Source organism: Rhinolophus ferrumequinum, chromosome 8, assembly GCF_004115265.2.
Source record: "Rhinolophus ferrumequinum isolate MPI-CBG mRhiFer1 chromosome 8, mRhiFer1_v1.p, whole genome shotgun sequence".
NCBI classification, from domain to species: domain Eukaryota; kingdom Metazoa; phylum Chordata; class Mammalia; order Chiroptera; family Rhinolophidae; genus Rhinolophus; species Rhinolophus ferrumequinum.
This window is the reverse complement of record NC_046291.1, coordinates 29,948,955-29,971,207: the sequence shown is the minus strand read 5'-3', so window position 1 is coordinate 29,971,207 and position 22,253 is coordinate 29,948,955. Positions and strand designations below refer to the sequence as shown.

Sequence of the window (22,253 nt, the reverse complement as noted above, 5' to 3'; positions counted from 1 at the left end):
TGCTGGGAATTGTAGTTTCCTGTCGGCCCCGCCCCCTCATCCTCCGTAGTTGTTTAGTCTCTGCCCAGTCCCCACGATCAAAGGACCCGCCCCCTAGCTGCCTGGCCCTGGGGCGGGAGGCGGGGCCGCGACCCAGGGGTCGGGGTGGGGCGAAACCCATCCTGGCAGATTGCCTGGGACTGGGGCTGAGTTCCAGGCGGAGTGTCCCGGTGCGGGTCGCGCCAGCTTCCTGCGCCCCGCGGCCGGCGCTGGGAGCGGGCCTTGCGCGGTCGCCTTGCCTCTCGGCTGACCGGGCTCCCACGCCCGCCCAGGCCCCGCACAGCTGGCCGCTTGAGGAGAGTCGCTGGCGGTGATCGCCACCAGGGTAATGAGGGGAGTCCACGTCCGGGAGGGAAAAATCTAGGGGCGGGTTGGGGACAGGAGGGAGCGCCGCTCGGTCCGCGCACGCCGCGGGAAGCCCGAGGCTAGAACTCGCCACTGTGTCTAGATCCCGGCCCGGCGTGGCTAGCGGCCCCTGCACCTCGCGCAGCTCCAGCTCTGCCCGGAGTCCCGGGCCGCGCGGTGCTGGAGGCACCTGCGTGCGGGGTAGGCGGTGCTCCCTGGGGTTGGCGGCGCCAGGTGCGCGGGGCCGGAGCTGCCCGCAGCGCTCTCTACCCCCAAACTCTCTCACCTTTGGCTGAGCTCACGAGTGGGCAGTTTCCAAACCGAAGACACCCTCTGGCCCTGGCTGTGTGCCGCCTTCTGCGAGTTCGCTACAAAGCCCCCCAGAACAGGCCTAGGAAGGAACCTTTTACTAAAATAAATGCTCAAGCGTCGTTTGTTTTGTCTTCGGTATTTAAGTTCAGCGTTGTGTTTTTCCCGCGTGGGTTTGTTGTATGCAGTACGTTTTCCCTCAAAACTTGATCAGAATTTGTGACACAGCGCCTGCTTAACACAGAGCACACAGTAGGCGTTCAGTAAAACCTTTTTGAAAACATGAGTCACGATACTAAGTTTGGAAAATTCTACCGAATTGTGTGTCGCTATAATTTTTAAGATATTATGGGTTCCCAAGATCACTTTGAAAATTACAGTAATTTTAAAGCTCAGCAAAGAGAGTTAAATCAGGTTTCTTGCATTCCTTATAACAGTGAACTCTGTTGGATGCTTAAATCAACTCAAAACCCGAGTTCTGTAAATACCTAGGCGCAGCCTCTGATTTTCACAAAAAGTGGCAACCTTTCAGGTTAAAGCCCTCGGACGAACCATTCTATTATAGAACAAATTTAAATTATTTATAAAGCTTTATCCTAATTAGCTTTTTAGATACAAGTGTCAGGGACCATACTAATGTGCTCGTGTATACATTTAGAAATATGTCTCTGAAACATGAATTTTAAAAAACTATATTAATACCTAGTGAAAGAGCATGCAGAGAAAATTATGACAGCAAATCATCACCCCCTACACACAACCCACCTCCTTGCCCCTTCCTTACTAGATGCAGCTGCTGCCTTGACATCAGAATGTCTGCAAAATTATCTCTTAATAGTCTGGCATATCTCAAGCAAAAGCCTCTGGGATTAAGCCACCCCATGGGGACAACCCCATTAGTACTAACAATTTCCATAGATTGTGCTTGTTTCTTCTGAGTTTTTTCCAAAAAATAGGTAATGTAATAAAGTTTAGTTTTTTGTTGTTGTTGAAGAAAGAGCTTACTAATACTAAGTGGGAAACGCAGGAAACAAAATCCTAATAACCAGAAAATTCAGTTAATCATGACCTCCCTAGTCTTTCTGCTTGTGGGAAGGTAAGCGACAAGTGGTCAGGACTTACCTGCAGTGATCACCAGTGAGTGTCCAATGCCCAGCGTAGTGCTGGATCCATAGTAGCCATTCATTAAACAATTGTGGAATGAATACTTGGCAAACAGTACAATGACTTTCTACATATATATGGTTTCTTCCTTTGCTTGCATATTTCCTTAGGATAGATTACTGGAAGTGAGAATTTTACTGGGTCAAAAGGTATGAACATTTTCATGGTTATTGGAACATTCCCAACTAGCTTTCCAAATGAGCTATATATACCATTTTGCACTGGGATAGTTGAGTGTACCTTTCAGAGCAGCCTCTCAAGCGCTGTATATTGGTATAGTGTTTGGTGGTTATGAGTATTTTTGATGAAGTATCTCATTTGCTCTCAATCGTCCTGGAAGGTGGGCAGGACAGGCATTACATTCCCTCTTTTGTAACAGCAAATTCCAGCACCTTAAATCAATGATAGTGAATGGCAGATGACAAAATAATCATACTCTTTCATGTTCTTTTTTCTCCCATTTTCTATCTTCGGTTTGTAGTGAACATCCTGAATAAAGTTACTTCTTTCCTTAGCAATAAAATTGGGTATAATGTCGATGGTTTACAAAATTTTCCTTTTCTTTCTCATTTGGCTTCGATATTTGCAGATGCCTTGATCAAACTTGAGGACTTAATTAAAATGAAATAATGAAGCACAATTTATATGAAAGAGAAGGTACTGATTAGGTATAAGGAAATACCCAGGCACTAGCAAGTTTAGAACTTTGCTACCCTTTCTATTAGGAAAGATATGGAAACTTTTGGTAGTGCTTTTGTAGCTCCTTAAATTTGAAGATGTTGCGATATTAAATCTCTGAATGTTACAGAGTCTTCATCAACTACTGAGATTAATATTTTATGAGTGAAAGTGGACAGGGATTATTTGAATAATAATCTGCATATCTTTCATATCTGTCAATAAATTCTAAGAATAAAATTGAGAACTAAAAATCATAAGGTAAAAATACTAAACCTATAGAAAATAATACTTTCATGTGAAAACTGAAAAAAAAATTCTCTTATTCTAAAATATACGGCAACAAGAAGATGTTGTTAATTCCATTCCTAGTCTGCTATTAATCCTGATTCTTTCCAAATTTGCTGATCAGGGACTCCAAATGATTTAATAGGTAATTAATTCTGCTTAGGAAGCTTTGGAAGCTTCAAAGATTACTTATAAGTGGAATTGTTGGAAATTCTTGGGGCATATTTGTAAGTGGCACCATTTATATCAATAGTGGTTCCAACATTACTTTTCTGTATTGCTTTCACATTTGCTTCAGGTCCTTTAAAAAAGTAGGATAAGAAAAAATGTAGCACAGATATGGAAGGGAGAGATGCAGGTATAGTGAGCCTTTGAAAATATTCAGAACCTCCTTTTTTCCCCAAAGTCAATCAATTTAATGTATTATAATATTGGGATAAAAAACAAAAGCCTTATAATCAACTTAATAGGCACAGTAAAAATTTTTGAAAATTTCACTAAAATATTTCTTGGAAAAGTAGGAATTAGTAAGAACTTCCTCATTCTTTTTTTTAATTATTTTTTTCAGTTACAGTTGACATCTAATATTACTTTATATTAGTTTCATATGTACAGCATAGTGGTTAGACATTTATATAATTTATGCAGTGATCCCTCCAATTAGTCTAGTACCTACCTGGCACTATACACAGTTGTTGCAACATATAGTTGTTGACTGTATTCCCTATGCTGGACTTTACATCCCCGTGACTATTTTGTGACTACAAATTGGTACTTTCTAATCCCATCACCTTCACACCCAGCTCCCCAACCCCCTCTCTTCTGGCAACCATCAGTTTGTTCTCTATGAGTCTGTTTCTATTTTGTTTGTTTATTTTGTCCTTTAGATTCTACATATAAGTGAGATCACATGGTATTTGTCTTTGTCTTTGACTTATTTCACTTAGCATAATACTCTTTAGGTCCATCCATGGTGTCACAAATGGTTTAAGATTTCATTCTTTTTTATGGCCGAATAATATTCCATTGTATATATGTACCACATCTTCTTTATCCAGTAGTGTATTGATGGGCACTTGGGTTGCTTTAACTTCACTGTGTCTTTCTGTCAGATCCCAAATAGTGTTCAGTAAACAGAAATACTCTTTAAAGATACTTTTATAGGAATGTCTCCACTCCTTGTGTCAAAGAATAGCTGCCTAAATATTGTGTGGGTTTATGTCAACTAGTTCTTCAAGGAATGTTTATGTAAATTATTTTGCCTTTTTTTTTTTTTTTTGGTAGGATAATTCTGCTTCTTGAAGCTAAAGCAAAAATCTTCTCTGGAATAGATGGATTTTTGTCACTTTCTGTGAACTAAAGCGATTCAATGTCTCTTTTGGTAAGTTTTTGTTAATGTGGATCTAATTTTGTGCCATCAGAGTAGTTAGATATTAATACTGTAACAAGAGGAATATTCTGATGGGATATTCTTAGGCTCTGAAATGTTAAGAAATTAGTTAAATTCTGAGTTTTTATATCTTCAAGAGTTTCTTCTATACTTTTGCAATATACTCATTATTCTGTTCCTTTGACCCATACCCATTTTTTCTCATACATACACTGTACTTGGATATGCCTCTTTCATCCAGTTAGCTATGCCTTATCCTTTAAATCTTTAAAATTCCTTTTGCAAATTTCCGTCTGATTAAAGGCAAGCAAAAAAGTAAGCCCCCCGGGGGACTTAACAGCACGACTAAATTGGATCGATGCATAATATGATGTATAGATACCAACTTGTTTTCTGTTTATATTAAATCCATGGTATCTGCTTTAGATTAAGTAGTTTTAGGACTTTCATTGTGCCTTATGTAGAATACAATACAATACTTGAATACTTGAATTATTATATTAAAGCAGTGATCTTTTAAAAAGTGGTGCATCTGTATGATGATTTGTAGTTTACAAATACTTTCATATATTAAATCTCTTTCAGTCTTTAAAATTGTGAGTGATTGGCAGAACAGGTGGTATAATCCTCATTTTGAGTTTGGCCCAAGATTGCAAAGAATTAGAGCCAGGGCTCAAACTCATATCTGCCAGTCATCTTCAGTTGCCAAGTCTGAGAAGCAAAACTATGAAGTTAGGAGACTGTATTGTTAGTTATATAGAAAATACAGAATGTATTTACTTTATGTTTACAGTATAGCTTTTCTACTTAAAGGGGGAGCTTTATGTATCTGGAAAACAGACTGAGGTGAAATACCTACCTCATTTTTGAAAGCAAGGATCAGCAAACTTTCTCTGTAAAGGGCTAGATAGTATTTGTGAGTTATGTGGGCTCTGTTAAATTACTCTTCTGTTGTTGCAGTGTGAAAGCAGCCATGAGCAATATGTAGATGAATGTGTCTATGTTCCAGTAAAATCTTATTCACTAAAAAAAAAAGATGGTGAGTCAGGACCATAGTTTGTTGATCCCTGCTCTAACGGATTGCTTAAGATTAACAGTTTTATATCAATTTGTGAGTTGGATGAGATGTGAAAGGGCATTTGATAGATGAAGATTCTGAGATTCAGAGGGCTGTGTGGTAGCCCAGGGCTTCCAAATTTTGGAAAAATATTATCTTTATCTGTTATTCCATAATTATGGACTTTGTGAAAAATAATGGAGTATGATAATGGGTGATTTACATTCATTCAATTTGTTAATAATTTTACTTTAAATGATATTCTTCCTGCAAGGATGAAATGTTTAGTATCCTTTGAACTAAGATATTCATGTTTTTCCCTAAATTAGATATTTGTGCAACTGAGATAAAGTTGATATTTTTACAACTGAGATAAAGTTGATATTTTTACTTATGAAGGATTTCTCCCCATTCAAGTTTTACCCTCTATTTGGAGCTAAGAAATGGTGATTTCAAAGGAGCAGCATAAGTAAAATATTTTCCTTTAGGTTCTCTACAGGGTGTTACTGTTTTCCTTTGGCTTTTATGATAATGGATAAAAAAAGTTACATTCAAAAATATTTTGGTGGGAGCTTTCTTCTGGATGGTTTTAAATCATTACATTGCCTAAAAGAAATTAATGTATAGATTTTTCGTGAGCTGTTATATTCACCAGCATCCAGTTGATTCAACGTGGATATAAAAAATGTTTTCAAGGATACAATATGACTATTTCGTGATGTTTTATAACCTGGGCAGCTAGTAAACATGCTCACATTTTTTTTTTTGAGGGATCAACAGAAATATTTTGCCTTACAATACTGCTGTCTTTAACTGTCTTTGTATTTAAACGATTACACTTTCTTGCACTGAAAATTTTATATAAAGATAATGAAATGGAAGTCTACCATCTTAGTTTATAAAATGTTTTCTGTATTTCTATAAACTGAAAACAGATCACACTCTTATTTTGAAAATAAATTGGTGTCAATTTAAGTTTTAAAAAATATGCCCAATATGTCTTAATTTCTCTTCCATGAAAAAAATGATGGGCATTTTTTAAAGAGTAAGATTCTTTTTCTATGCTTGAATGTATTTTGATAGCTGTGTCAGAGGTCCCGCCCAAGACTACTTCTAGGTTTGGTGATTTGCTAAATTTTATTTGCTAAAAATAAGGATTTGCAAAACTTAGCATATAGTCATATTTGTAACTAAGATTTATTACAACAAAAGGATACAAAGCCAAATTGTCAAATGGAAAAAGGACGTGGAGTCAATTTCAGAGGAAACCAGGTACAAACTTCCAAGAAGCCTCTCCCAGTGAAGTCACATAGGTTGTGCTTATTAATTTCCCCAGAGCTGTGACAACATGAGTGAAATATTTCTTACCAGGGAAGATCATTAGAGACTCATTCTCAGGATTTTTATTAGCGATTTTTATCACCTTAAGAAACAAAAGTCATGTAGGCACCTTCTGCTAGCAGGTAACAAATTCCAGACCCCCAGAAAAAAATCAGGTGTTCAGCATAAACCATAATTGTTTGCACAAACAGTTTAGGGAATAGTGGGAACTCTCCCAAAATTTAAATTCCTAGATACCAGCCAAAGATCAGACTTGCAAGCAGGTCTTTCCTAAGAATAGCAGTTTTAGGCCTGCTATGTTAACTCTTTTCTGCACAATGGTGTTAATGATTGTTGTGAAAAATTCAGGGTAAATGTTGCAACAAATGTATAAATACCAAATATATGATGGTTATTTTCAATCTGAGCAACAGTAATAAGTGTCTTCAAAAACTGTTAATGTAAAGTTTATTTATCGTAGACAAATCAATACAAACTTTGCAAAGGAAACGATTCTACAACTATCTTGATATTGTTAGCTTCTGTTCTTCAGGTGGAAGTTTTACATAAAACAGTGGGGATGTACAGTGGTACCTCGGCTTTCTAATGTAATCCACAAGTTCTGAAACGTTCGAAAACAGCTGACAGCTAGGCCTCAGGATCTTGCACTCAGCGGAAGCCATGTGACATGTTCGACTTCTGAGTCGTGTTCGAAAACCGAAGCATTTACTTCTGGGTTTACGGCATTCATAAACCAAAGTGTTCGTCAATGGAGACATTCGAAAACCGAGGTACCACTGTAATATCAAATCATTGTGATAAAATTAATAACGTATACAGACTATAGGAATTCAACTTAAAATAATCAGTAATTCAGGCTAACTGGGAAAATGATTAGTTTAATTAGTGAGACATTATGGCATATTTTAAAACAAAAGAAGTTTGATTCCTTTTAAGTAACTGACTCCAAAGTGTTAATGGATGAACTTATCCTAAAGACTCATTCGATATTAGTGCTTTAATGTTCATATAAAACTGAATGTTCATGCGATGCTTAAAAATTACTATAAAAATCTCTCATAAAATTTATACTTTTCTTTTGACATGCCCTTTCTTTCTAAATACCATAAGGCCAACTTCACCCTACTAATTAATGGTGAGATAAATCATATGTAGGGTTACATTTCTTTATTGGCAATATGTGATAATAGGACCATGGGTTAAAATGCAGGAAAATATAAATTGGGATAATGGAACTAAGTCTCTTAATTTGCTTTGAGTTGAAGTTAAAGATGTTTATCGCCCTAAGAAATAAAAGTGGTTCCAAATATACTCAGTGTGTGGTTTTATGCAGATAAACATGGTTGCTACACATAAGGAAAAAAAAAAATCTGAGGATCAAAATAAAAATGATTATAATAAGTACAGCAGAATAATCTTCAGCTAAATATTAGGTTGGTGCAAAAGTAATTGCGGTTTAAAAGGTTAAAAATCATTGCAAAAACCGCAGTTACTTTTGCACCAACCTAATATTTAGAAGAAAACTGCAATGATGACGAAAGGGTTGAATGTTAACACCAGCTGTAAAAATTAATTGATATCATGACCTCCAAAGGAGAGGACAAGGATTGGAGATCGTGCCAAGTAGAATTATAGCAGATAGGAAATTTGTCTTCTGCACAGCCGGCTGCTTCTCTCGCATAGTGAGCGCCTCCACAATATGGATCCTGGCTTTAATTCCAGGTTCCTGCATGCTACCCTTTCTCTGCTCCTCACCCTGGTCACCTGGACCTTTTTGGATCCACACACCACCTTGCTTAACTTGTGACTCATTTTTCACTTATTTAATGCATTTCTGAATTTCCAGGACTGTTTCTGCACTTCACGAACACAAGTTGAATCACTCAGACCTGAAAAACAGTCTGAAACCAGTATCCATCAATACTTGGTAAGGAAATGAATGAGTACAGTTAATACTCCTCCTTTACCTTCTGTAATGCCATTCACTCTTGTTTCCCTTATATCTCTTTTTCTTCACAGTGTCTTTTACTACTTCTTCTTCTTCACTCCTCTTCTCTTCTCCAGATGTCTATAATTCATCTCTCCTCTTCTGCCTGAATCAGCTTTTCCTGAGCAGTCTCACCTATTCCTATGTCTTCAGTTGCTCAGATTTCAGATTGTCCTTGAGCAGGTCTTTCCTTCAGGTCAGGTTTTCCTCAGGTTTTCCTTCAGGTCAGAACCCCGGCATCAAGCAGGACCGGTGACTCTCAATTTTCACCTGCAACCCTGAACTCTTCCTGGGCACTTGAGGTGTCTGTAGAATACCTTGGATTAGGGTTTTCAAAGGCATCTCTATACAGTTTGAGTAACACCTTAATCGTCTCTCAGACTTCACCAACCCATTGTATTTCCTGCTTTGGCTAATGAAAACACATGCACTAAATCACCCTAACCAGAAACTATGGAGTTTATCCTCACATGGCCTTTACCTCTGCCCCCTCATCTAGTTATACACCATGTCTTACGAATCTGTCTGAAATGCCCCTGAGTCCATCCCGTCCTTCACCTGATCACCACTGCTACTCAAGTTTCATCATCTCTCACCTTGGACTATTGCAGGTACACTCATTGCCTCTAGTTTCCTCGACACACACGGTAACCTCCTCTCACCACGCAGATCAGTCAACACTGTTACTATTGCAGGCCTGCTTGTGTCACTTTCTAGCTGTAAAACTTTCATTGTTTTCCGAAAGCCTATGGATAAAGCCTAAATGTGTGTGCATGCTCGTGCCTGCGTGTGTGTGTGTGTGTGTCTATACAGGAAGTTTATTGGGAAATTGTCTCTAGACCAACACCTGTGAAGGGTGAGGGAGGCAGAGTTGACTATAACCAGGAAATCTGAACAGAGGCCTCCGCCAGTCCAATGAGCATCTCTGGAGCTGGCATGTCTCTGCCTGATTTTCCTAGTTGTCCACGGGCTCCAGGCATTGTTACTCCTGTATCCACCAGTCTTGGACACAGGCTGCTCCTGGGGAAGTGGTGTAACCCTGGGCGGGCAGCTTTTTCTGAAGAGGGCAGTTCCCTCTATAAGACTCAGTGGTTCTGGTATTTGGGGAGATTAGTGCCTCCGTTCTGACAGGAAATCCGGCTGTGCACCACAGTATCCCCCAGAGGGAGAATCAGGACAGGAGATACTACTGAGTGTCTTAGGGTACTCAGAGAGGTTTTCCAGGCAGGTGAAGGGGAACACACTTCTTAGCGTGGTAGCAGGACTCTGAGCGGTGTGGAACGTGTCTGATAATTTTGGGTTTTATTTCTTGCTACTGAGTCTTAGCACGTAGTCATCTTCCTGCTTAAAATACCCTTCTTCCTTTTCTGCCTCTAAAATCTTTCCTTATTCATAGAGTTGGCTCAAATATCACATTTCTGAAGTCTTTTCTCTTTCACCTTTCCCCCTTATGTTCCTACATATCCTAGACATTTGCATAAAATGGCATTTACTGTATTATAATGAGTGATGTATGCGAGTGTGTCTCTCCAACTATAACATGATCCCAATAAAATAGGCTTTCTGCCTTTTGCATCTTTATCTCCTCTGGGCAATGCCTGATGTAAATAATATTTAAAGAAACATGCTTGGGAAAAAATATTTATCTGGGGTCTCCCCCCGCCACCTTAATCCTTATTTTATACTGTAATTCTTACTACAGAAATGGAACCTGCCTTGCAAATGGCTTATTTCCTACAAAATAAGGGAATCCCATTTAATAATGTTTATAAATTTATCCTGATCTTATCTTCAGCTGCCTTCATTTGTATCATTTTACTTCTTAGTCAATACTCTAAAAACTTCTAGTTACCTCCCCTTTTGTATAATAGGATGTAATGTCTAATCCTAGTTTTCATTCAAATTGAGGTAGTGTTCAGAGAGTAAAGTGTTATCTCCTTGCTATGCCAAGAAAGAGGCCTAGAACTCCAGAAACTTGCATAGGCACTGCTTTTTTTTGGTATCATGCTAAAATACACATAAAATCTACCATTTTAACCATTCTTAAGTGTACAGTTCAGTGGTATCAAATACATTCATAATATTGTGTAACTATCACTGCTATCTATCTTCATAACTCTTTTCATCTTGTAAAACTGTAATTTTGTACTGGTTATATAATGTCCTATTCCCTCTCCCTTACCATCCCCTGGCAACCACCATTCTACTTTCTATGATCTTGACTACTCTTAGTATCTAATATAAGTGGAATCATACTATATTTGTTTTTTTGTGACTGAGTTATTTCACTTAGCATAATGTTCTCAAGGTTCATTGTGTTGCAGCATGTTGCAGAATTTCCTTACTTTTTAAGGATGAATATTTCATTGTATGTATATACCACATTTTGCTTATTCATCCATTGATGAATGGTTGGTTGCTTCCATATTGTAGCTATTGTGAATAATACTTCTATGAACATGGATGTACAAATATTTCTTCAAGACCCTGGTTTTTTGCTAATTCTCTAACTAGTCATCAACTCAAAAAGAGAAGTTAGGTTAGTTGGAATGATTTACTCTTAGTAAACCTATGCTGTCTTCTTGTTTTGTTCTTACGTGTCCATAAGTCATCTATTGAGTAATTTGAAGTCAGACTTTACTGGGCAACTGCATCAAGTTGGCCCCCTTGTAGTTTTCTCCCTTTTTTGAAAATTGGGTCAGTGTTTGACTGTTTCTTTTTTTTAAATTTTAAACTTTTTTTTTAGTTTCAGGTGTACAAAGCAATGTAATAGTTAGACATTTAAACCCCTCATAAAGTGATAACCCACCCCCAAGCTACTACCCCTCTGACATCGTATATAACTGTTCCAATGCCATTGACTCTCTTCCCTATGCTATACTCCACATCCTGTGACTATATGTACCTGTGTATTTATAGTCGACATTCAATATTACTCTACTTCAGCTTCAGGTGTATTGCACATTGATCAGTCATCTACACAGTCTTTGACATGATCCCCTGGTAAGTCCAGTGCCCGTCTGGCACCTTACCTGATCTTTACAACATTGTTGATTATATTCCCCCTATTGTATTAACTATCGATTTGTATTCCTTAATGCCTTCACCTTTTTCACCCTGCCCCCAACCCCATTTCCATCTATCACCCTGATAGATCTAGTACCTATCTGGCACCACACCTAGTTATTACAATATTGTTCACTATATTCCTTATGCTATACCCTACATCCCCACGACTACTGTGTAACACCCAATTTGTTCTTCTTAGTCCCTTCCCCTTATGTGTGTTCTTTACATTTGAGTTTATTTGAAGACTACCTGTTCCAAAGAAATTAAATTGATTTATTTAGATTTCTCTTTTTTCTTCTTCATTGGGATTATTTCCAACTGTATAGTAGAATTTCTTTTTACAGTCTTTCATCTTGCTTGAAAAATATTCACCTCTATTCATCTTTAGCCATGAGCTTATAATTTTTTCTGCTCTCTTATAAGTTTAGGGAACATATAGAACCTAGGATGTAAAAAGTAGTTAGCACAATTTCTAATTCATAGTAATGTCATCCTAACGCTCATTTTTTTTCCTCTCTGCCCTGAAAGTAGTAATAAAATTCCTGCCGCCTGCTGGTGCCTGTGGGCTCCTAAGTGTCTTATGGATACTGGTGTCCTTTGGGAAATCCTCCTGGCTATCATATGACACCAAGTGGTGTCAGCATCTTCTTTCTCCTCTGTGCATCTTATTTCACTGCTACTGAGATTGGCGCAAACCTAGGACTCTGACTCCAAAGCACGTTGTGAGATGCCCATATCAGTACATGGCCATTCACTCAGGAGGTCTGTAATCTGTTCTCCCATCTTCTATGATGTTTATTTTTCTTTCTGACCTCCCTTCCGGTTTATTTCATCTTGTGAAAAACTTCTTCAGAAATTTTAATAGATTGCAGTATGGAAATTGTTCCTTAACTGTTAATATCTTCACTTGCTGCGCAGGTGCCTCCATGCGTAATGGATATAACTGGTGACCACTTAAAGCAAGAGCACAAGCATGGAATATCTTTCGCAGATCTCTGCATCTCTCCCCTTGACAGATTTATTGGATACCCTGAAGAATTAATTAACAGCTATTCTTAGCAACTGCTAAAAAACCTTACTGGAAATTATTCTTTGCTACCCGTAAACCTGTTTTTCCTGTCCTTTCTTCCTTTAGCTCCTTTATCAGGTTGATAGCTTTCTAACTAATATCAATTATTAGCAATTGTAAACTCTTTTTAGACCTTAAAAATATCTTAAGCTACCTTTCAGTGCCTTCTTGATAAGCACTTGTTTGTTTGAAAATATAATACCTGTATTTTACTGGGGTAGGAGACCAAATTGGGGGACCAAAGAAGTTTATACCTGTTACATTTTCATCTTTTTAAAACAATGCAGGTCGATGAGCCATCCCTTTCCTGGTTGCCTCCATCTACTAAAGCCAGGGAAGTGTTCTGTTCCACCAACGTTTCTCACTATGAACTCCAAGTGGAAATAGGTAATAATCCTTGATTTCACATAAATGACCCTTCATTGTTAGAAATGAAATTGATGACAACAAGAACTTTTCAATCATAGTCCTTCAACCAAATACTTTCTTTTACTTAACAATTTACCTAAAATCCTTTATCAGTTAAGTTTGGAATAGGGTGGGTTGTTGTTTATAGTCTTATACATGTGAAACATTTGCTCTGAATATTCAGAAATATCTGTTAAGCACTCACAGGTGCTGTGTTAGGTGTTGGGGATATAAAGCCACGTGAAACACTTGAGTTCACATTCTCTCTGGGAAGGTGAGCAAGTAAGACAGCTTTGTTTTATGCACTAGAGGGTATTATAATAGAGATGTGCTAAGTGTTATGAGAACAGAGAAGATGGAACATCCAGCTATCCATCTGGGAATCAGGAAAGATAGCCAAAAGGAGCTGGATCCTGAAGCACGAGGACAAGTTTGCTGAATGTTCTAGTCAGGGTGTTTGTTACAAACAAAAAAAAATCCTGATTAACTTAAGTAAAAGAGGAATTTTTTGAACAATATTGCTAACTCAGAATTATTGGCTAGAGAAATAAAAAGGCCTGAAAGAAGCCAAGAGAAGCTACGTTAGTAGAATCACAGCCAGGGCCATGGCATAGCAGCAGCCTAGTGTACTCCCTAGCTGGGTACTTACATCACCAGACATTGGACCCCAGGCAGCGCGTTCTGACTGCCCAGCTTCTTTATGTCACTCACTCTGTCCTCCACTTAACCAAGCGTAGGTCATTGACCCTCCCCCGCCAGGGTCAAGGAGTCAAAGAGAGAATAAGCATCTGACCTGTTCTAAAGTAGCACTGGTGGAAATGCCCTAAAATTGGAAAGGAGGTTCGGATGATGTCACTTCAAAAAAGGTAAAAATTTACTTCAGCAGATGAATGAGGAAGGATGGTTAAAAAGGGATTACCACATAGTTGCCTAGAAGTGGGAACAAGGGGAGAGTAGGCAGTGGTAGTAGGAGATACATCTGAAAAGGCAGGTGTGGAGCACATTGTGAAAGACTTCCCACTTGTCAGATAAGGATATGGAGGCTCTGAGAATTTGAGTGACATGATCTGAAAGTAAATCCTTCTGGCCACACGGTCTAAGCTCTCAACTGTTGCACTATAGTACCTTTCTGTTGCTAAACTGCTGAATTTAGAAGGACAATTGGCAGCAGTTCAAGGCTGGAGGATGTAGTAGATCAGTGATTTACAACTGGAAGTATCATCCTTGTCACCTGAGTCTTTTAAAAATTGCAATGCCTATATCCCATCACAGGCCTACTGACTCAAAATGTCTGGCGAAGGGGAGCGAGGCACTGGCTTCTGAGGCAGTTTCCTCAGTCATCTGGATGCAGAATGCAGGGCATAGTGAGGAAGTCACTGCATCTATCCCGAGAAGGAGGACAGGACTTGAGCTAAGGCAAGGCAACCTTGAGCTAAGACAACCTTCTTATAAGGTTAAGTATACATGACCCAGCAAATCCCACTTGCATAGTGAGGAAGTCACTGCATCTATCCCGAGAAGGACAGGACTTGAACTAAGGCAGTGATGCTGGCACTAAAGGGATGAATTCGAGATTAACGTCTTCAAAGATAAAAATGGCAGAATATGATGACTGTGGAAAGGGAGGGAACTTAATGTTTATCAGGTGCCTATTAATAGGGGCCACTCTAGGTGTTTTAAATTGTAAAAACTGACGACAAATGCTGGTGAATATATCAAGCAACTGCAGCTCTTATACATTGCTTGTGGGAACACAGAATGCTTTATCCGCTTTCAAAACAGTTTGGCAACTTCTTATAAGGTTAAGCATACATGACCCAGCAAATCCCACTCGCAGGTATTTGCCAAAGAGAAATGAAAACATGTCTGCTTAAAAAATGTTTTTGACAGCTTTATAGTCTCCAAAAATTGAAAACAACCCAAATTATCAATTTATGAATAAATTGTGTTATATCCATGGGATGAATTATTACTCAGCAATTAAAAAGAAACTAACTACTGAACCATACCACAACACAGATGAATCTCCACGGCATTATGCTAAGTGAAAGACACAAAAGACTACATTCTTTATGATACCATTTATATCATTGATTGCCAAGGACCGGGATTGGGTGGAGGAGATTGCTGAATAGCTTTCCATTGTTTGAATATGTCACATGTTGTTTATCAAGTCACAATTTTAGCCATTGTAATAGGTGTATAATGGTATATTGGTTTTAATTTGTATTTCTTTATCTTGAGCATCTTTTCATGTGCTTATTGGCCATTCCTATATCTTCTTTTATGGATTGCCTATTTAATCTTCTGCCTATTTTTTAATTGAGTTTTTTGTTGTCTTATTATAGAGTTGTAAGAGTTATTTTTATACTCTGGATGTAAATCTTGTCAGTTATAAATATTATTAACACTTTTAATCAATCGCTTGCCTTTTCATTTTCTTAACAGTATTTTCTTGAAGAAAATTTTTAATATTGATGAAGTACAAATTATCAATTTTTTTCCTCTTTGGTTGCTAACATAAGTTTTATGTCTGATTATAGGAAGAGGATTTGACAATTTGACTTCTGTCCATCTTGCACGGCATACTCCGACAGGAACACTGGTGACTATAAAAATTACAAATCTGGAAAACTGCACTGAAGAACGCCTGAAAGCTTTACAGGTAACAATATGAAAAAAAATACATTTAATGTACTGTCTATCTGAGGAGATTACATTTGTAAGAATTTATTTCCCCAAATTAATAGTCCCTTCTGTTAGAGAAAGGTAGATTTCTTCTAATAAACGTGCTATTACAGAATTGGAAAGAATACTTGGAAGCCAGATCCATGGATGAACAAATATATTCAAACTCTGTAACTACTGTAAATTCCTTCAAACGAATATATTTGAAATACCCCTAGTCAGTTCAATCACAAATAGTCATATAGGGACATAAAAAAAACAAAAGCAGTTTCCTTTTCATCCAGTTAAGTAAAATTAACTTCTGAATTGATAAATCTTAACAGAATTACATTTTAGGAATATTATAATACCATTTTCATTATCACTAATCATTTTTGATATAAAGAGGGAAAGAATTTTGTTTTGATATTGTCCCAATTTTTTAAATATTTATATGTGCACATGTATATTGCACAGAAAAAAAGAATGGAAGAAATTCTACCAAACTATTAATAGTGGTTCTCTCTGTGGTGTAGGGTTAGCGGGACTTTCATCTTCATATTTTGATGTCTTTTTAAATGTTTCAATACTAACAACATGGTATAGTGAAGAAGAGTTTGACCTCTGGCGTCAGACAGTTAAGTTCACATCCCACTTTCACTGCTTTTATTAATGGTGTGCTCTTGGACAAGTTTTCTAACTTATTTCTAAGTGTCCTCTTCTGTAAAATGGGAATTGTAATATCATATACTTCATATAGTGGTTGTGAGATTTAAAGAGATGATAGCACTAAGAACAGTGCTTTGTAATAATAAGTTCCACTGTTAGCTGCCACTGTTGCTATCTTCATCATAAGGAAAAAAAGTTGTTTTTAAATGTCTTGTCTCTTACATGTCTATCCTAGAAAGCAGTGATTCTATCCCACTTTTTCCGGCACCCCAATATTACAACGTATTGGACTGTTTTCACTGTTGGCAGCTGGCTTTGGGTTATTTCTCCATTTATGGCTTATGGTAAGAAAACTCGTTCAGGTAAAATAACTCATAGTTTAGCCTGGATGCTATAATTGTAAGGATGAGTAGGATCTTAGATTTATGATTCACTGCTTTTAATTTATAAATCTGACGGCCAATTCCAGATTTCATGATCTATTTCTATATCTGGTTCATGTTGAATTTTAGTCTTCAGCAAAAAATAGAATGGGTCTCATGACCAGTGATCCACCACTGCTTCTCCAAGAAGCCCATGTCTGTGAACAAGCTGTCTCTTCCCTTCAGTTTCCTTCCTCTCTCTCAATGGAGAGTTACCATTATTCTTCAAGCAGAAGTAGTTTTTTCCACTTGTGCACACCATCCCTGTCCTTATTTCTCCACATTGTAAACTTATTTCACTTCATTGTAAACATATGTGTGTACCTGTCTCCTTCACTGGATTTGAGCTTCTCAAGAAGCAGGCTCATGTATGTATTTTTCATTTTGGGGCACCCAGGTGGTCATACAGTACGTAGCAAAACGTAGTGCTCAGTAAGTGTATTGAATAAATAAATGAATGGATTCTAGAACTTTGATTTTTAGGACAGCTTTTGTGATTTTTCTCTGGATTTAAAACATACACATAAACACACAGTATGTATTTTTTTTTAAGCAATATTGAGAATTGTTAATTCTCTTTTAGAATCTCGAGTGTCATTAGAAAATTCTTGAAGGAAAATTACCTTTGCATAGGAAACTGGTTAGACTAAAATGTAACGTGTGTGTGTGTGTGTGTGTGTGTGTGTGTGTGTGTGTGTGTGTGTGTATGGTTGAAAAGAAAATTTAAAACATAGTTAGAAGGAAAATCACTTTCAATGTTCATTTAAAGATTTCAGGGGTTTCTTTCAGGTTCAGCAAGTCAACTCTTGAGGACTTACTTTCCTGAAGGAATGAGTGAAACTTTAATAAGGAACATTCTCTTTGGAGCAGTCAGAGGGTTGAACTATCTGCACCAAAATGGCTGTATTCACAGGTATTTACTTACTTGTATTTTGCAAAATGAAAGAATTTTAGTGGAATAAATCTTTTAGAGAGGTTTTAGGAGGGAGCACTTGACTGTTAGAAAGGAGGAATAGGAAACTTGTAAATAAAAATTGAGGGAGGAAGAGGCCAATAGATACTGCTTACATTTTGTGTTCATTCACCAAAATGTTCAAACCACCTTCTCTGTGCCAAGTGCTGTGCTCAGTACTGGGGTGGAGTGGGTGTCCTCACGGAGCTCAAGTCTCAATCTAATGAGGGATATAAGCTGTAGGGTGTGAGACTCTAATGAGCTCTTTTTATTTTTCTTAAATAAAGAACTGCTTTATTTGCTTTTCAGCTTTATGTCACAGTTATATCATGTACAAATTGTAACTAAATCTTTCTTTGATTTCTTAAATATTTTGTAGCACCTTTAGATTATTATACTAAATATCAATTCTCGTTACCAAATTATAGATTCAGAAGTAATTGGCTGAATGGTAAAAAATAGTGCTGTTCTAAGATATATTGAGACTTTGTTTTTCTTTTTAAGTTACTTATAAATAAGCTTGCTTTCTTATTGTTTGTTCCAACCTCCTTAATGCTTTTTTTACTATTTGTTGTTTTTTTAGCAGCGTTCTGATTAACTGAGAATTTCTAATACACTGTATTCTAATTATTCAAGGTTTTATTATACTTTGCCAGACTATTGGCCATCCTATTCTATTAGTCTATTAGGAATTCGGTTAGTTTCCAAATTCAGTGTTTTGGATGAAAAACAAGACTCCTTTATTTGAAAAAGGATATTTTTACGTAAGACCTATTTTTATAAATTAGGTTAATACCACGAGAAGCTGTCTTTTATTGGATAATATTACATTTAACTTTAAATTATAACTTATGCTTTAAATACTATTTAATTGATATTGATTTTTTAGATTTCTCCTTGAGTGTTTTGCAATAGCATCCTAAAATAGTGAAATTAATTTGATTCCATTCCAAATTTGAAAAAAATATTATCACTTCCAAATATGTAGCTGTCAGTTATATCTTCCCTTGTTCTAATGCTATATTAAATAGCTGAAAGGATTCCATATTCCTTGAACATTTCCTACATGTCGATAGCAGTGTGCTGCTATTTTGTAAAGAGTATTTAATTTCCAAGAGAATACATGGATTTGTTCTGACCAGATTTTTATTCTTTCTTCGTTGGCCAATTTCCTAGTATTTAGGATTGTTTCTTTCTGTTCTAGGAGTTTTAAAGCCAGCCATATCCTCATTTCTGGTGATGGCCTAGTGACCCTCTCTGGCCTGTCCCATCTGCATAGTTTGGTTAAGCACGGACAGAGGCATAGGGCTGTGTATGATTTCCCACAGTTCAGCACGTCAGTGCAGCCGTGGCTGAGTCCAGAACTACTGAGACAGGTCAGGTGTGGCCGTTGCATTGGGTTGTCTGTACGTCTCGAGTGTCTTCTGAGCTTGACTAAAGGACAGTTGTGACCTTATATTTGGATTGCTGAATAGCTTACTACCACAAGGCTTTTTTTTTCTCTTTCTTGTCAAAATTATTGTTAGGAATTTAAAAATGTATATGATATATTAAATTATAGTTTGATTTCTCATTCGTGAGATTTTTCCATTATTGTTCACCATCCTTTATCAAAAAAGCACATGTATATAACATTTTAAGTTATTTACACTAAAGGACTGCAAATTAATTATTCTACAGGATTTACATGGATATAATGTAAAGTCAGATATTTACAGTGTTGGGATTACAGCATGTGAATTGGCCAGTGGGCAGGTACCTTTCCAAGACATGCACAGGACTCAGGTAAATGCTATTAAAATCCCTGAACTACTTTCATATGATCCCATGTAGTCTAGTTAATGTGTTAACAGCTTTGCTGTAGACTCTTGGGATAGTTATTATTGTTGTTTTACTATTTTGCCTGCAAAGCGTTGAAGGAAATTTTTCTTTCTTTTAGATGCTGTTGCAGAAACTGAAAGGCCCTCCTTATAGCCCATTGGATATCAGTATTTTCCCTCAGTCAGAATCCAGAATGAAGAATTCCCGATCAGGTGTAGACTCTGGGATTGGAGAAAGCGTACTTGTCTCCAGTGGAACTCGCACAGTAAATAGTGACAGATTGCAAACACCGTCCTCAAAAACTTTCTCTCCTGCCTTCTTTAGCTTAGTACAGCTCTGTTTGCAACAAGATCCTGAAAAAAGGTACTATGGTTCACTTCTAAATAACATAAAACATGTGTTTTATGTCTTACAGAAGCTTTGTGATAGTTTCTTCCCACCAAATTCAAATCTTTTAATACAAAAATTATAGTCTAATCCAGACAATATCAATGCTAAGAACAAGCAGAGGCTGTGAACAAAGGGGAAGAATACTGGGTTCAAGGTCAGAAGACTTGGGCTCTAGTCTTTGCTATTTCATTTCCTAACCAAGTCACCTTGTAAAAATCAGTTAATCTTTTTGGGCATTAATAACTGCATTTATGTTAAGACAATTTAGCAACTTCCAAGCGGTACAAAAATGTTGGTTGCTGCTATTATAATAATATAAATTATCATGGATAATGTATATTAGCATTAGTATTTTGGAAATAAGGTATATGTCTTACCTATTTTTAGCCCCTTATAAGGAGCCTAGCGTAAGCTCCTTATAATTAGTAAGTGCCCGATAAATGTTGAGTTATGGACTAATTAAAGGATATCATTAGAATTCTTCCCATTAATCAAGGATAAAGCTAAGAATCAGGCTTCCTTGACATATGTTTTTTTTTCCTTTTAATTTTTTAGTATTGGGTTTTATAGCTCTAAACCTAATTTCTAATATATTTTTACACCTAAAAATCTACATTCTAATATGAGGTCCTTCTTTTATATAACTTTAAAACAATTTTTCAGGCCATCAGCAAGCAGTTTATTGTCCCATGTTTTCTTCAAACAGGTGAGCTGATCTATCTTCTGTTGTCTAGATGTTTTTAAATACTATTAAAAAGTCACTTCATTTTGTTGCCTTAATGGGACAGTTTGGTTGCCAAGGTTCTTAATAAGAATTTTCTTACAAAACAAAACTTTTTTGGTAGTTCAGTTATAGACTTCTAAAATATGTCCATTCTGCAAAACAAAATGAGTATAAACCAATGGAATATTATCATATGTTACTATATCCTCAGTTTATATTTTGATTTAGAGACATTTTAGTTTTCTGCATTGTCTAGAAGTGATTTAAAGGAAAAGTAATTCTGATAAAATTCAGTTTTTTTGGCTGTCACTTCTTCCTGTTTTTAGATGACCAGAATCAAAGGCATTTTTAGTGAAAATACCTAAAAATAATTTTAAACACCTTTAATGTGATTTTTTAATGTTATTTATTGCTAACAAAACTAATGTATTGAATTTATGTACCAACAGCCTTATTTTGAGTTTCTTTAACAGGTGAAAGAAGAAAGCCAGGATTCAATACTCTCACTGTTGCCTCCCGCTTATCACAAGCCATCAGTAGCACTGCCTCCAGCATCACCTTGGACTGAGCCAGAATGTGATTTTCCTGATGAAAAAGACTCAAACTGGGAATTCTAGGGCTGCCAAATCCTTTTATGTCCTATATACTTGACACTTTCTCCCTGCTGCTTTTTCTTCTGTATTGCTAGGTACAAATACTAGAATTATACTTGAAAATACAGTTGCACTGGAGAATCTATCATTTAAAACCACTCTGTTCAAAGGGGCCTGAGTTTACAGCCCCTTTGGTTAGCTCAGAGTGCTATTACAACTCCAGGAGAACTTTAGAGTTATTAATCTAGCTACATTTAGTGTACTCTATTCTCACATTTTCCCCCCAAAACTGTGATTAACTCCTCTTCTTGATCTCTCAATATAATTTTTGAGCCAATTAACTTTTTCAGCCTTTTGTTGCCCTCAGGGGAATGAGCCCTCAAAGGACAGTGCTTCCAAGTACACTTTTTACTTCCAGATTCTCTAGCCCTTTTGATCAGCTCTTGTTAAACCAACAGGCTAGTTTATCTTGGCATCAAACCCTTTTTTGGTAGCAGGGAAAATGTTTATGATTTGCCATTTTCTTCTGTTAATATTTACAGTAACATCAAACTGAGCCTCACTCACATTAAATGATTCACTTGAAATATGTAGAGAAGTTGTGATTTTTTTTTTTTTAAGGGCTAGTTAAAGTAACACTTTTCTACTTGTATAAATTAAAGATCCTAAATTCATGCACCCTGTGGGAGCTCAATAAAGATTTATTGAATTGAGTTTATGCTTTTATTTATTTGTGTGGTTTGACAAAGCTAAAATACAGATTCTAATTTACTTTTTGCCAAGGAAAGCTGTTTTGCAAAAAAGATTTTTTTACATAACCTATTGAATTGGGGGCATCCTGGTATTTGATTCAGTGGAATCAGAACCTGTT

General features: G+C 36.9%; 1 protein-coding gene across 3 annotated transcripts; it reads left to right on the top strand.

Moving 5' to 3' along the window:
• Nucleotides 1-184: 184 nt before the first annotated feature.
• STRADB (STE20 related adaptor beta) lies at nucleotides 185-22,095 on the top strand. 3 transcript variants are annotated; one of them, XM_033112880.1, is made up of 12 exons: nucleotides 185-364; nucleotides 4,108-4,204; nucleotides 8,458-8,538; nucleotides 13,024-13,123; nucleotides 15,688-15,809; nucleotides 16,716-16,824; nucleotides 17,692-17,815; nucleotides 19,059-19,230; nucleotides 19,535-19,639; nucleotides 19,794-20,038; nucleotides 20,729-20,771; nucleotides 21,239-22,095. In XM_033112880.1, the coding sequence occupies exons 2-12, from the start codon at nucleotides 4,193-4,195 to the stop codon at nucleotides 21,257-21,259; spliced, it is 1,134 nt and encodes a 377-aa protein (XP_032968771.1). In that variant the 5' UTR covers nucleotides 185-364; nucleotides 4,108-4,192; the 3' UTR covers nucleotides 21,260-22,095. The 3 variants fall into 3 exon arrangements, with proteins under 3 accessions (XP_032968771.1, XP_032968772.1, XP_032968770.1); XM_033112879.1 differs by having other exon boundaries at nucleotides 187-364; nucleotides 21,263-22,095; XM_033112881.1 differs by lacking the exon at nucleotides 20,729-20,771 and having other exon boundaries at nucleotides 21,263-21,398.
• The last annotated feature ends 158 nt before the right edge of the window (nucleotides 22,096-22,253 follow it).